The 16,342-nt window shown below is 40.4% G+C and overlaps 1 protein-coding gene across 7 annotated transcripts in view; it reads left to right on the forward strand.

Moving 5' to 3' along the window:
• The window catches only part of ATP11C (ATPase phospholipid transporting 11C), a 175,923-nt gene that overhangs the window by 149,320 nt on the left and 10,261 nt on the right, over window positions 1-16,342 (forward strand). For 6 of the 7 annotated variants that reach the window (XM_048213335.2, XM_026479749.4, XM_057314781.1 and 3 more), the window contains 5 exons: window positions 2,273-2,400; window positions 7,263-7,398; window positions 9,571-9,636; window positions 11,792-11,895; window positions 14,826-14,979. In XM_048213335.2, the coding sequence (XP_048069292.1) occupies window positions 2,273-2,400; window positions 7,263-7,398; window positions 9,571-9,636; window positions 11,792-11,895; window positions 14,826-14,979 (588 nt within the window). Of the gene's footprint in view, window positions 1-2,272; window positions 2,401-7,262; window positions 7,399-9,570; window positions 9,637-11,791; window positions 11,896-14,825; window positions 14,980-15,099; window positions 15,166-16,342 lie in introns of all 7 variants that reach the window. The other variant, XM_057314780.1, reaches the window with a different exon arrangement.

The following is a 16,342-nucleotide window of genomic DNA, read 5'->3' on the forward strand; positions in this document are numbered from 1 at the left end:
AGAGTGTGCAACTCTTGATCTCGAGGTTGTGAGTTCGAGCCCTGTGTTGAGTGTAGAGATTACTTAAAAATAAAATCCTTAAAAAAAAAAAGATTTGAGCTTGAATTAGGCCATTTGGGGAAAAGTTTAAGATGGGGGGCTTCCTCTTGATTGGATGCTGTCAGTAGGTGGGGGTAAGCATTTCAGTACATCTTACCAGGAGGATTGAAGACTCGGAGGCTACTGGTGTCATTGGTCAAGAAACAACAGTCACCCCTATTCACTAGAACAGGGATATTGGTTAATGTTCTGATTTGGACAATATTCATATTCTGTGTTCAGCGTGATTATGGAGTGGTCATGTTCTTGTCTTGATCCATCATGGTGACAGAATAGCCTTATTTCATGTTGTTATTCTATGAAATTGTTCGTGTTCGACAGGAGAACACCAGTGCCTAGCTTGCGAGTGCCAGGACAGTCTGGATATGGGGCGCTGCCTTGCTTTTCTCAAGTTATGCCTGTCAATAAAGTAAATAAAAATCCCTGCCCACATAGAGCTTGAATTCTAGTGTAAAGAGAGACAGTAAAAATAATAAATGTATAACATAAGATCAAAGGTGATTGGTCCTATAGGAAAATAAAAAACAAGATAACAGGAGAAATGTGTCCATGAGAAAGGGAGCGGCAACTTTAAATCAAGGTTGGTCTCTCTGAGAAGGTGACGTTTGCGCTGATACTTGTGAGTGAGGGCGTAATCCATGAGGATATCTGAAGGGAAAGTGTTCCAGGCAGGGGCAACAGCCAGGTCAAAGGAAGTCCTAAATCAGGAGTGTGCCTGACGCGTTGGAGGTACAGTGAGGAAGGCACTGCTGCTGGAGTGGGAGAGAGCTAAGAGATAAGGCCAGACAGGTAGAAGAAGCCAGATCAAGTGGGACTGTATAGCCACCCCTTTGTAGGAACTTTTTTTTTTTTTAACTTTCAGAGATAAAGGAATCCACTGCAGAGTTTGAACAAAACAGTGACTTGATTTGACTGACTTTCAGACAGAACTGCTTGGGCCATTGTGTGGACCGTAGGTCAAGGGGAAGAAGTAGGGAGCCATTTAGGAAGCTTGCAGGGAGGTAACTGTGGAGATGCTGAGAAGTGATCTGATTCTGAATATATTTGAAGGTAGAGCCAGTAAACACTTGTTAATTGACTGGATGTGGGTGTGAAAAAAGAGAAGAGTCAAGGATGCATCCAAGATTTTGGTTCTGCTTGATCACCAAGGTTTAGTTGCCCTTTCCTGAGATGGGGAATACTTCAAGAGGAGCCGGTTTGAGCTAAGGGCAGGTCAGGAGTTCAGTTCTGGATGTAGGTTTGAAATACATTTCCAGGAGGTAACAAGTGGGTAACTGGATATGTGGGGACAGGTCTGGGCCAGAGATAAATATTTGGGAATGTTCGGTGAATGGATGGTATTAAAACACGTAACTGGTGAGATTACCTAGGGAGTGAGTATGAAGTGCCAAACACTGAGCGCTGGAACACTCCAACAGAGGGCTCAGGCAGTAGGAGACTAAGAAGAAATGGCTAGTGAGATAGGACAATCACTCATTTCAAAATATTTCTTGAGCGCCCAGGTGGTGCCAGGCACCAAGATAGCTACTCAGGTTGCCACATGGTGGGGGCTGTTCACTGAGGGAGAGAACATAGGAGAAAGCAGATTTAAGGGGAAAGTGAATGAGTTTGGTTTTAGACATTTTCAGTTGCAGATGCCTGTGGGACAGCCAGCAGAAAGGTGGAAATTTTGGTCTGGAGCCTAGGGAAGTCATGCCTGTGTACATATTTTTAGCTTTGTTTTTGTAAATACATTTATTTAATCCTTAGTAAATAGCCACATTCAGTGTCATAAATAGAACCTAGAGAAGGTTGATAGTGATACTGAAAACCATGTAAAATATTAACAACTAAACCACTATGACACAGGCTGGCCACTACCTATGCTCAGTTTCCCTGAGGGATTCCAGGCTTGTATTTCATTCGTCTTTGTTCACTGAAAGATCTTTTCAAAATCTATTAGTAAATATTTGTTAGAAATAGACCTTATTCTGAATAAGAGCCTATGTAAAGGGAGGATATATTAATACGACACATCACAATATGTTAATTTCTTTTCTGTAATTATCAGTGAGAGTGACCTTATGTATTAACTTCTTTTGCTATCACAACAAGCGTGAGAGGAAAGTGTCTTGTTTCAGCTTGTGATTTTTGCAAACACATTCATATTTTCTTCTGTTGTTTGTCCTTTCAGCCACTGTATGATGCTGCTTACCTGACAATGTACAATATCTGCTTCACATCCTTGCCCATCCTGGCCTACAGTCTGCTGGAGCAGCACATCAACATTGACACTCTGACCTCAGATCCCCGATTGTATATGTAAGTAGAACATAGAGTTAAAAACCATGTCAGACTTTCAAAATCGTGGGTTTCGTTTCATCCACTGATAGGAAGGACACAGCTGCCCACCTGATTGGATTACATGGTTCTGTTCTGAATTTTGAGCTACTTAAACCGTACGATTCAATAGGAAAATGATCTGTGTCCTAGATGTAGGTCCTGTCCATGAATATGTGTGAACCATCTAGTTGAAAATCTACTAATTCCTAAAACGTGAACCTACGTTGTCATAGAGTTCTGGAGTCTCACAGGAAGGCACACTATTTTAACTACCAAAAAAGAAAAAAGGACACACACAAAGATTTATAGAGTATTGATTCCTACCTATAATGGGTTGAACTGATATTATGTTAGACTTTCTCTTTTATTTTTTTTAAGATTTTATTGATTTATTTTAGAGAAAGAACGTGTACACACATGTGAGTGAGGGCAGGGGCAGAGGGAGAGAATCCAAAGTGGACTCAGTGAGTGTGGAGCCCAACGTGGGGCTCAGTCTCATGACCCCAAGATCATAACCTGAGCTGAAACCAGAAGTTGGTTGCTTAACCGACTGAGCCACCCAGGTGCTCCGACACTTCAACTGCCCCAGAAGCATAGGCTCCTCTACTTTGTTAGCCCTGTTCTAAGACCGTATTGCTGGAGAAAATAATGAACGCATCAAGCCATTACATCCATTTTGTGTCAGTTGTAAATGGATGTTTTTCTGTATGGATGGGGCACTTGGCCAGTTGCTTAATGCATGATTTTGTTGGATTTTTATAAGTTAAGCCTACACCTAAGGATGAAGATGTTAATTTATAGCAGATGATAAGCATTGCTAAATAGTGGATAGCAAGTGCAAGAGAGCGACGCGGGTGGTTTATTTGTATGAAGTGAAGGTGCACAAATTTAAGGGATTTCTTTAAACTTACATTTAGTAATTGCTAGACTTAACCAGCTTTATAAAATCTGTCATTATTTTAAAGACGGAAAAATTGAACATTTCAGACATGCACAGTAGTAGCAAAAATACTAGTAATAGGGGCGCCTGGGTGGCTCAGTCGTTAAGCATCTGCCTTCAGCTCAGGTCATGATCCCAGGGTCCTGGGATCGAGCCCCGCGTCAGGCTCCCTGTTCAGCGGGAAGCCTGCTTCTCCCTCTCCCGCTCCCCCTACTTGTGTTCCCTCTCTTGCTGTCTCTCTCTCTCTCTCTGTCAAATAAATAAATAAAATCTTTAAAAAAAAATACTAGTAATAAAGTGAACTTCCCTATCCTCACTACTCAGCTTCAATAATTATCAGTTCAGGGTCTGTCCTAGTTCATGAATAACCCTGTTTCCTCTATTACAGACTTAGGCTTATTTTTACTAAATACTAAACATTATATAAGATAGTTATTTCAGTAAGTTTCTCTTAAAGAACTTAAAAAAATAATAGTACCCTATCATCCCTAAAACTTTAACAAGTCCATGATATTATCAGACATCCAGTCAAGGTTCAGATTTCTCCAGCTGACTCTTTCTTTTTTTTTTTAAGATTTTTTATTTATTTCATTTGGGAGGGAAAGAGCATGAATGGTGGGGAGGGGCAAAAGGAGAGGGAGAAGCAGACTCCTCGTTGAGTAGAGAGCCCCATATGGGGCTCGGTCCCATCCTAGAACCCAGAGATCATGACCTGAGCTGAAGGCAGATGCTTAACCATCTGAGCCACCCAGGCGCCCCCACATTGACTCATTTCTCTTTATAGCATGCCTGTTTGAATCAGAATATAAAGTCCATGTGTTTTAACCTGTAGGTTAACCTGGAAATTTATTTGTTGACAAAACTGGGTCATTTATCTTGCAGACTTTTCCCCAAACTGGAGTTTGCTGACAGCATTTTTCTGGCATTAGCGTGTTCCGCTTTTCCCTGTATTTGTGGCAAGGGGATAGTTAGATGTAGAGGGGAATCATCGAAGGCCTAGGAGAAATCTTACAGAGCATCAGTTTGCATGCTCTCTCTTTTTAAATGAGCAACCAGGGCCCAGAAATGACTGACCTAAGGACACATGGTGTAACTAGAGGCCAAATCAAGATGGGAATGGAGTCCCCCTGATGACTAGCCCCGTGTACTTTCCAGCTGGCTGGAGGTTTTCAAACACTGAGCAGCAGTGCTCTGTCTCCGGACAACAGTCACAGTGAAGTCCAGTAGTGCGGCTGCTCTGGCTAAGGTGGGATTTTGGCGGCAGGGAGCAAAATCCCTCCCATTCAGTCCCACCGAGAGCTCCAGCTAGCTTCCTGCACTCCAGTCCCGGCTCTGCTTCTTGCTAACATGTGACTTTGTCTTGTGCCTCAGTTTCACCTTCGGTAAAATATGGGTAACAGTAGCAGCCAATCACGGTGTTCTTGCGAGGATTAAATGAGTGACTACATGTAAAACAATTTAAAACAGTCCCTGGCACATCGTTTTCAAGTAGATGGGAGCTATTAATCTTATTCTAACACCCTCCTCCGCGTAACTTCAGGGCTATGCTGAGCGCTCTCATACATTAAGAATGTTGAAAACCTGAAGAAAGCTATTGAGTACAAATTATTTTAAGGGTGTCCGTGAAGTTTTAGTTAGGGAATGACAGGTGTAGGTCACAGGTGATTTTCCGTAGAGGGTCTACTTGCTACACCTGACTGAAGGAAAGCCATGAGACGCTGACCTCCGCCGGCACCTGTACTGTAGATTGCTCTGTTACCCCGATTATTCCTTTGGAAACATGAAGCCCTAGTCATCCTCTGTGGCCCTGTCTGCAGCCGTACCGCTTAATATTACGGCTGGCATCGTGTGACATACTACAAATTTCACCTGCCGGGACATAGTGACTCGGGCACTTCCCAAATATTGTGACACGAAACGGTCTATTCGGATATGTTCATGCTTCTAAGAGAAATTTAAATAGTAAACTGTCGTTCTTCTGTAGAGGGAAGAGGCATAGTTTGTTTCTTCTACAGCTTTAAAAGGCGAAAGAAAGATTCCAGTACACCTGCCACTTCCCGTCATAGGCAGGTGCTTGGGCCTGTTCTTCGGGGCAACTACCCCCAAATCTTCATTTTCTCTCGTGTTCTCCTTCATGGTGGCTGTCATACTCTGAGTTTCCAACAGCTTTGTCATTCATTTGAGGGCAGCTAGAAAGCCTCGCATATCACCCAGCATACCATGATCCCCTCCCCTTCGTCTCACGGTGTGTAGTGTACTCCCAGAGACAGTCCAGTAAGACAGGATCCACTCCTGCTTCAGCCCAAATTCAATGACTCGCAAAAGCTTCCGGGGCTGGCAGTTGCTGGGCACTCATCGCAAGAATCTTTAGGAAGGTGCCTTCCCTGTGGCTCCCAGTTGCCTTGAGAATGTGACTTATTGTGTGTGGGGAGAGCTTGTTTCTTCTCGGAGAAGCAGCCACCTCTTTGCTCCTGCAGTTTTTCTGGGGCAAACAGCAACACATTGCATTATGCATCCCCCAGATTTCAAATTCCTTCATGCACCTAGAAGTCCTGGTAGGTAAAAGTTACATAATTGCCATGTTTTCGGCAGTCCCCACAGTACTCAATACCAAGTGAACAAGGATCACTTGCATTTACATTATAAAGGTGTTTCTTATTCGATAAAGCCAAGTGATGTGCTGTGTGGTATCGGCAACAGTGTGCTGTATCAGTGATTACCTACCTTCTGATAAATGTTAAGAACAACTTGAGGGGCGCCTGGGTGGCTCAGTCGGTTAAGTGATCGACTTATTTCGGCTCAGGTCATGATCTCAGGGTCGTGAGATCAAGCCCCATGTCCGGCTCCTCACAGAGCATGGAACCTGCTTAAGATTCTCTCTCTCCCTGCCCCACACTCTCTTTCTTAAAAAAAAAAAAAGGCAATTTGATATGGAAGCCAAAAGAATTCCTTGCACAAACCCATCTTCTTCCTGCAGCTCTGCTCCATTAGAATTAGTAGCCATATTTAACACTCCAACTTGTGCCGAGAAGATTGTGTTATTTTAACAGAGTTTAAAGTTTTGATCCACCTGCCATTTATGAAAACATGACTACACAGCTTGAAACATTATTTGACTCAATTGAAAAAAATATAAAGGGTACCCTGAGGCCTAAAAAAGGTTACATTCCCAAGAAGAAATCTTGATTAAAAGAAATATGTTAGCAATTGTAGTTGGAAAAGCCGTGGTAGCTCAGTTGAGAGCATATGCATATGACTTGAAGGCAGATGAGTCTGTGGCTGTATACCAGCACGTCCCCTTACTAACTGAATGACTCGGGCGTGCTGCTACGCTGGTGTTTCTAAATTTACTGCACACTGGAGTCACCTGGGGAGCTTCAGAAATCTCTTAATGCCCAGATTACACCTCATGCCAGTTAAATCAGATTGAGGGTGGGAGTCAGGCATCAGTGTTTCTAAAGATCCCCAAGTGATTGCAGTGTGCATCGTAGTTTGGGAACCATTCTGATCCATCTTTTGGAGGCTCATTTTTTGTAAATGGGACTGACAAAAGTACCTGTCTCGTGTGGTTTTTATGCGGATAGAAACGGACAATATATATAAATCTCTTAACCCGGTTTACTGACCTAGTACTCAATAAATGGGAGTTAATTATTTTTGATGATGTTATTGTTGTCAGTGGCCAGAGTTTTAAACTTAGTGCTTTGACTATTTACTCAGTCTAGAAACAATTGCACGGAGATGAACCTGTGGCTCAGTATGGCTCTCCAGTCCCTCTGGGGTACCCTCTTCATGATAACAGGGTCACACCTATATGCACGTTTGGCATTTCACTGGATCTTTAAGTAGACAGCCTACAGAGATTCATTAACCTGTGGTTTCTTTTTCCATTTCTCAATAGGAAAATTTCTGGCAATGCCATGCTACAGTTGGGACCCTTCTTATATTGGACGTTTCTAGCTGCATTTGAAGGGACAGTGTTCTTCTTTGGGACTTACTTTCTTTTTCAGACTTCATCCCTAGAAGAAAATGCAAAGGTAAAAAAATATTTCATTACATCTTGGTATTGTAAGCATGGTTTATTTTTTATCTATAGGCACTGGATTTATCATACATACAATCTAGCTGTAATAATTTTGTAAACTTTTTCTTAAGGGCAGCATTTATTTCTTAGAACTTTTTTAGAACAACAGAAGTATTGAAGTAAGAAACCACTTCCCGATCAAACTGAGGGTTACAGAAGGGAGGGGGGTGGGGGGATGGGGTAACCGAATGATGGACATTAAGGGGGGCATGTGTAGTAATGAGCACTGGGTGTGATATGCAACTAATGAGTCGTTGAACACTACATCAAAAACTAATGATGTACTGTATGCTGGCTAATTGAACATAATAATTTAAAAAAGAAACCACTTCCCGTGTGCATGGCTAACTAGAGAGCTTACGTGCAAACCTTCTGGAAGCTTAACTTGGCTGTAATTTTTAATAGACGAACAGAGTTCTTAGGACTTCAGAATTTAGACCCCTATACTTTCCCTTTTTTTTTTTTAAGTCAACTGTACCCCTCAACATGGGGCTTGAACTCAGGACCCCAAGATCAAGAGTCGCATGGTCTACTGACTGAGCCAGTCAGGCTCCCCAAGACTTTTCCTGTTTTAAAAGTAAAGTCTGGCCCCACTCCCTTCCTATGGTTAGTGGCCTTTCGTGCTTGGAGTTGAAGGGTGTAGCTACCATATCTTTGCCGTGTTTGCCCGATAGTTAAAGAGATGGAATTTCCTTCCCTTCCCCGTGGAAGCATAGTGTTTTCCAAAAAGACTATCCTCATCCTACCAGTGCCTTCCTAGCAAGTGAGTACATAAATCAGCGCCTGCAGTGGGATGATTTTCCCCTGGCTATGTTCTGGGAGAGCACCGCTGGTGGGGCGAGGTCTTGCCACGGCCACACGGTGAGGCTCGAGCCCACCATTTCACCTGTGCTTTCACTACGTTCATTCTTTGCTATTTCTGGACTTCCTGTTTAATGGTTACTCATTCTTTATCATTATAATGTGAAGCAAAGCTAAGGTTCAAAAATGATTTACTGAGTACAGTAACTCTGTCCAGAACCTATACAGTCAACATCTGTTGAAGAAGTAATAGGCCCAATGAATGTGAATGCTACTTTGAAATTAGGTTACTACAGGCCAAAACCTTTCTAATTTGGACTAACACAAGTTGGTTTAATATGACTCCCTTGAAATTATTAATCCCCTGGGGGCACCTGGTTGACTCAGTCAGTAGAGCATGTGACTCTTGTTCTCGGGGTCGTGAGTTCGAGCCCCACGTTGGGCATTGGGCGTAAAGGTTACTTAAAAAAAAGTATTAGTCACTGAGTAACTGTGGAGGAAATACAGATGTAGTACTTCCCCAGCCTGTGTCTTATCCATCACCCATTTTGAGTTTGTGAAAACCAAATTAGACTTGACCGTATATGTCACCATCCTTCTAAATGTTTGCTAAAATTACAGTAAGTGTAAGAACTGCTATCAGCGATTAAACAACACCATGTATGATTTGATCAGATCCTTTTTTTTTTTCGCTTCTGTTAATTTTTTTTATTGTTCTTTTAAAACGTTTTACATTTCATTTTCTGTTTTAATGTTATGCATTCAGATCTTGACAGCATTTGGTAAGCATATGTGCCATTCATTGCCATAGTTATGGACTTGTACATGCTCTCTGCTTTTCTTTGATGTGCACATGCTGACTGCTCTGATATTTACCGCCAAAAAAATTAGACTCTATTTTTAAAATGTGAGCCCCTTTGTCTACAAATTAGCCCTCATTTGAGAGCTTTAGTTCTTTATTACAGAGAAAGCCCATATCAAACTCTTTAGAGACATGAATCATTCAAATGACTTGTTTTGATGAACATTACTGTTAGTGGAATAGGGGTTTTTTTCTGCCTTTATTACACCAGTGTGTTCCCTGTTCGGTACTACATGGCGTAATGGAAATAAACCCTACCAACCGCAAGTGTGTTGTAGCTGTCCAAGAAAATTTAGGGTCACAGTAAAATCCAACATTTTGGCCTGATCTTTTGATCAGATATTTCCCTCAATATTTTATATGCAAATCTTTAGCAGTTACACCCAAGATTAAATTTGCCTTTTTATTTTCGTAAGCAGGCTTGTGTATTCATGGTGCATGTAATTGTTAAATGTTTTTCAGGTATATGGAAACTGGACTTTTGGAACCATTGTTTTTACAGTCTTAGTATTCACTGTAACTCTGAAGGTTAGATTTTTATTTATTCAAATATATTTAATGCCATTTTTGTAATTCTTTCTGGTCTCAAACTATTCTGGTTTCATACTATTGTATTGCAGGTGTTATTCAAGTCTGAATGCTTACTGAAATATGTATGATGTTAGATATTTAGACATTGGCATGCTATTTGTGATCCATTTTTTCCAGAATATTGTCTATCCTTTTTGTCTCATTTTTTGAAAAATTCGTCCACCATAGTTATGTTGAAAATCTGCCTCTTCTTTCTTCAAGACAGTATAAGTAGTATATAAATAGGCTGTGAGTGTGTGTGTGTGTTTTGTGTTTCCATGTTAAGTACTTGAATAGTTTTTAAGATTATGTATCTGTTTACAAACACCAGGCCTCAAAGGAATGGGAGTACTTAAGACAGTTGAGTAGGTATCCAGGAGCAAGATATGTGTGCAAAAGAGCTCAGTAGAGATGAAATTTTATATAATGTATTTATCACTGAAATTTATCCATATTAGTGATGAAATGCATAACAATATGCAGCAGGTAACATACAAGAATCATTGGCATTAACATGCAGTTATGTAATATACTTGAAAGCATAATCAAATTCTTTTGATGATCAGTCCAGTAATAAACACTTCACGTGGAATCTGAGAATGAGTAAATGAATTCCAGTATGCTCAGTGGAACTAGAATTCCAGAAGTATGACTGACAAAGAACCTCTAATCGTTTCCTCTCTAAGTTTTTATTCCTGATGCATTTGTCATACCAAATAGAACTAACATATGTTTGCATTTTTCATCTACTATTTCAGTAATATTGTAGGACTGCAAAAGAAAATGTTACAATTCATCTCCATTTAGCCACTTACTAGCTGCTATTTTTGGGCAAGTGACTTTGTTTCTCAGTACCCTCATTTCTTCTTCTGTGAAATGGAGATAAAAGTAGTACCTTCCTCTCTTAGGATTTTTGGTGGGATGTCAATTAGTGAATACACATAAAGCGTTTGGCACATAGAATGTGATCAGAACAATAGTTGCTGGTTGTTGCTATTTATTATTAGGTTTCACAGGATCAGGATTTCAGACGGAAGCCTCCCCGCCTTTGTTTCCTCTGGTCTTGCTTATGGCCCCAAAGCCTTCATAGTTAAAGTGGGCCTTACTGTAGTATCTTTCATGTGTCCCTCAAAAGACGTTCACTCTCTCATCTTTGGATGGATATTATCGTGACCCTCTCCCTAGCAGCCCAGAGGTGGGAATTCAAGCCTGGTCTATATTAACAATGTTCTCAACAGCCTATTTATGAACAAGAAACTTAGAACAGGGAGTCAAGGACCAGGGTGTCACAGCAAGTTAAAAAAAACGGAGACACCACCTCCTCTTCAAAAATCAAATGCCCTGGATATTGGTCCATGTGGCCCAGAAATTTTAAACAAGCAGAACAGACCATACTTTTTATTTTTAGATTGCATTTGAAAATCCCAGGTGCCACAATCTAAGGAAACAATCAGCCCTGGCAGAAACATGGAGGGATTAAAATCTAAGGCAACTGAAAATGTTATTAATTTAATGGATTAGATAAGGGTTTTGCAGTTGAAAGGCACACTACCTAGTCAGGCCCGTGATTCATTGCTACATGGTGCCAGGTGTGTGGAGCTGGTTGCCTTTGCATTTAATAATCCCCATCTGTTGTGTTTGAGCTATCAAGACTCCTTCGTATGGTTGCTAACTAACCCTTCCCTCTTGTACTACTTTTCAGTATACCTGCCTCCACCAACTAGGCCTTCTCCTTTTGTCGTCAGCTTCCCAGCCACCACTACCTGAGGACTTAGGGCTCCAGTCTGAGGATATTACAGTTACCTCAGTGCCTGCCCTTCCTTCAGTAGCGAGGCCTCTGCAGCCCCTTACCTACCAGCTACTTGCTTGATCGTACCTCCAAGCCTGTCCTCTTGGGTCTAGAGGCCTTGGGACAGAACTTAGCTCGTTCTTAGCCTAGCCCTTTGAAAAGTCTGGGTTCTATTCTTCTTTTAGTTTCCCTCTCTTCTAGTTGCCTGGCCCAAGTGAGATCCTCCCATAGGTATCATATTGTATGCAAGTTCTCAGCATAGTGTACTTACTGCCTGGTGTAGGTTGTACCCATCATGAAGTCTCCTGTGTTGTATCTTTTCAGCTCGCCTTGGATACTCGTTTCTGGACATGGATAAATCACTTTGTGATTTGGGGTTCTTTAGCCTTTTATGTATTTTTCTCATTCTTCTGGGGAGGAATTATTTGGTAAGCAGCTGAACATGTGTGAGTAATATGTAAAATAACAAAGTAGATATATGTATATGTACATTGTGCGAACATTAATTATACTTTTAAAGTGTTGATTATATAAGATGGCAGGTCTTTAATATTAATGGGCTGGAAGTAAACTTCAGGTAAGATTTCAAATGCAAGTATATCGACTTATACAAGTCATTCAAAAGTCCTCCTTTCTAGTAGCCCCTGCCCAAATCTTTCCACTTGAAGGTATGTAAACATCTCTCTGTGAAGTGAAACTGCAGGTTCTAGCCCTTCATGTGGTTTCCAGTGGAAATATTCATCCTCTGAAGTTTCTACAGGACACGGTGGCCGGTAGATACACTATTATCCATTTGGATTCTATTCTCTTTATGGTATATTACTGTCAATCTTGTCACTATACTTGTGCTCAAGGAAAGAATATATACCACTTAATATTCAGAGGGTTATATCTTAAAATCACGTCTCATTGTTTGGGGTGGGGTAAAGGCAGACTCTACAGTGTGGCCTTAAAGTTCCTTGAGTTCATCTTGGTTCGGTAGATGTTTATTCGGAATCTGTTGTGTGTGAGGCACTCTGGGAAACCAAGATGAATAGGCTGTACCCCTCCCTCTAGGAGATTAGGATCTAGTGAGAAGGACACAGAAGCTGTGACTGGGAGAGTTATAAGGAATGAAAAGAAGTCAGATTGTCATCTCCTTTTCTTACTCCCAGAGGCCTTTATTTTGTTTTTAAATATTGTAGGTGTTTTCATTAATCAGTGGCTTCTCTTGACAAGGATGCCGGCAGCAGAGAGCATGGCTAGGGGAAGCCATAGAATGAGATTCTAGGAGTACATTTTCTCACTGGTTTGAGCAAAATCACAGGTACAAAACATTCCATGTTATCACGGAGATGTGAGGCCGTGTTTATTATCCCTTGAGACTTAATTAGAAAAAATTCTTACTGTTTTGAAAAGCTTTTTAAATAAAAGCCTTAAGAAATAAAAATATGAACTACCTAATCACTTAAGCAGTTCCAAAAAATGTAATCACGCATATATTGAGCACCTATAGAGGTAATTATTGAAGCAGTGAAGCTGACAGAAGTCTCTGTTTTCTTTAATAATATATAAATTAATCAAAGTTGATTAACCTAATGTAATATACAGTTGTAACTCTGCCCAGAGCACCATAGTTCTGTCTATAAATCTGTGTAATCAGCATCTGAACTAATGCAAAATTTCCACAAGAATAAAATGTTTCTAGCAAACTAGTTTCTCTTACCACAGACTATTCCTTATTGATTAAAATAAATCCTTTAAATGATTAAGATATTGTTACACCTCTTTCTAGTCATTAGCGATACTTACTAAAAATGAAATATATCTATTTTTATTTCGTAGCCTGTAGTGCTATCCATAAGTAGAGCTGAGTTGAGCTACTACATGAATATAAAATTACAAAGCAACCAGCAAAATATGACCAGAAACTGTGTGAGATTTCAGCTAAATGCTGGTTTCAGCTATTACCTCTGGACACATTCAACCCTGAGGCATTGTGACACACCCCTCTGGGGTTTAGCAGTGAGAATGATGATTTCTGAGCTCCAGACCCAATCCAAGAATAATAGCTTTTGTTTTTTGCTCTTCCCCCATAAAGCACCATAGGTGTCAAGATAAAGAAAAATCTAGAGCTGCAGGGCAGGGGAAACAAACAAAGAAAAGAAAAGAAAAAAGAAAAGAAGAGAAAGAAAGAAAGAAAGAAAGAAAGAAAGAAAGAAAGATAGATCTAGAGCTGTTAATTACAGAGTATTGTGAGTACTGTGCGGAATACCCAATGACTAGTTGTTAGTTGTCTACTGGACGCTTATTATGGTCAATTAACTGCCTAGAAAATAAGTCAGGGTTCCCTTCAGAATTAGAGTGAAGGGTAGAGCTCTGCATAATTCTTTTTTGGATGGTAGGGACCCTGGAAAACCTTTTTAGCCCGGACCTCATAAAATTCTCCATCTCACTGTTCTGCTCACTTCCTGTGCCACACTCTAGCCCCATATACCTAGAGCCAAAAGCTTGATTTTATTATGTTACATAAGAGTGCACAAACATCGATATTTTTTTTTTAATGAGAAACCAGTTTATCTTCAGTGAGCCCAATGGGTAATCTAATAAATGAGACAACCAGTTATCTGTCCAGAGCTCCTAATCCAGGGAGAGTCTGTTGTGCATCCCAACCCTGATCAGCCACTTTACACTTCCTCCCCCTCTGCTTCCAACAACATTTAGCCTAGGGAGGCTTTTCTCTGGCCACCAGACAGTTCAGTGGATGACTTAGAATGAAATCCAACATCAGAATGAGGGGTCCTAGATTTCTGGACTCCAAGACTTAATGTCCTATTAGCAGTATTCTTCTGCCAGCTTACTCCCTGGATACTCAGTATGTATCTGTGGATAAGAATGGTAGAAAGAGAAGCTCAACAGTCCTTTCTATCTTTATGTAGAGTTGGGAGGGGGCATATAAAAACGTCTTAAATTTCTGAATGTAGAGCACAGTCCATTCTCATATTAACAAAACAGCTGAGAAATAAAATGCTCGTTAGCGTAAAAATTAACCGTTGCTCTTGAATATCTTTGAAGCTCCAGTATTTTCTAATGCCAATAAATATTCTCCAGGTGGCAGTTTTAAAGTTGATTGCTTGGTTTTCAACTCAGATGCATTTTACTGTCATTCTTCCCCTTTAATTATCACTCCTTTTTTCACTAAATATTTAGTAAATGAAATCTGTTTGGTACTTTTGGGATATTCTTAAAGAAAAATATTTCTATTAATGTGTGTAATTAGAAGAGTCCCTGTAAATACAAAAGATAGTTTCAATTACACATCTGTTTCATATGACGGGAACTAATTTCCTTTCCATTCTGTGTGTTCTTTCCGCTCTAGGCCTTTTCTCAAACAACAGAGAATGTATTTCGTATTTGCTCAAATGCTGTCTTCTGTATCTACATGGTTGGCCATAGTTCTTCTAATATTTATCAGCCTTTTCCCTGAGATTCTCCTGATAGTATTAAAGAATGTAAGAAGAAGAAGTGCCAGGGTAAGAACTAAGTTTATATTAAAAGTTGATTTTTGGAAGGGGCTTCAATATCTGCCATGAACTAAAAACCTTATTAAATAGATTTGCATTAGTTACAGCATGTTAAACCCCTCCTTACAGGTTCATCACTTAATTTCCTCTTCTGCATAAAAAGTATAGTAAAAACTTCGTTATCCAATGCAGGTGGTAAGTAGATTCCTTAATAGTGTTCTATGTGACCTTTAGCAATCCATATGGAGTATCTCATATGCTCCATATGGAATTTTAAATGGAAAAAACGGGGTGGTTTTTTTTTTTTTTAGCCTAGAATTTTCACACCAGGAATTTCCACACCAACATTCCAGCTTTAACCTTAGAAATTTCCCTGTGGGTTGTTTGCAGATTTTTCAGTTGATAATCCCAATTTGCTTCTTTCAAACCTTTCCCCTTCCTTTAATTATAGTGCTGCTTAATCTCTGTGTCGCTTCTAGCCCTGTCTGTCCAGCAGTATATTTAAACCAAAGAGAATTCCCTAGATGTGATTTCTGCATCCTTACCCTCCTGAACACACTTGTAAAAATTAAGATTGTTTTATGAGTGTGTTTTTATTTTTGCTGCTTAAATTGTAAATTTCTTGTGGGAATGAGAAGTTATTACCCTTTGCCAGCCTAATTGCTTGGCCCTGCATTGTCGGGTATCTTTTAAACATTCCTAAAAAGCCTTTAAAGTGAAAGGGGTAGATTAGCTTGGAAAAGAAAACTTCTGGCAAATTTTGACCAACAGATTAATTAAATATGTCTTCTTCCTGCCAGCACTTAACTCATTTTGCCAAACAGAATGCTGTTTTTATCCTCTTGACACCAACTCGATTGTATAGTCCCTCCAATGCAGTATTTTCAGGAAATAGTCTAAGGTATATCTCCCAGACCTATTCGATCAGATTTGCCAACCAGTTTAGCCACAAAACTGGTTTGTCTGATTTTGGTTTTGGCCTGTTGATTTGAGAGACTCCAGTGGTTGGCATCATGTAGGTGTAGGGAACTAAAATGATTATAATGAGAAAATCTTTAGTGACTAGCTGTGTTAAAGAGGACCTTCACGATCGGTAAGTCAGTATCAGCCCCAGTCAAAATCAATAGATTACCAGTGGAATCAGCCACATTGATTTTGGTATGCAAAGCCAATCCCTGTACAGTTAGGTGGTCAGAACTGGCCTTAACTCGCTGCTTCTGCATGCCTTGTGGGTGGCAGTGCCCCCAGTAACATGAGCCTAGCTAAGACCGCCTTAGTCTACTCTTTAATCCTTCCAGTAGGCCCCTACTAACTCCCTCCGGCCTGGTGTTTAGTCTTAGGATGGGAAAGTGGCATTTACTTGTCTGCATCG

The sequence above is a fragment of the Ursus arctos genome, chromosome X (assembly GCF_023065955.2).
Source record: "Ursus arctos isolate Adak ecotype North America chromosome X, UrsArc2.0, whole genome shotgun sequence".
Lineage (NCBI taxonomy): Eukaryota > Metazoa > Chordata > Mammalia > Carnivora > Ursidae > Ursus > Ursus arctos.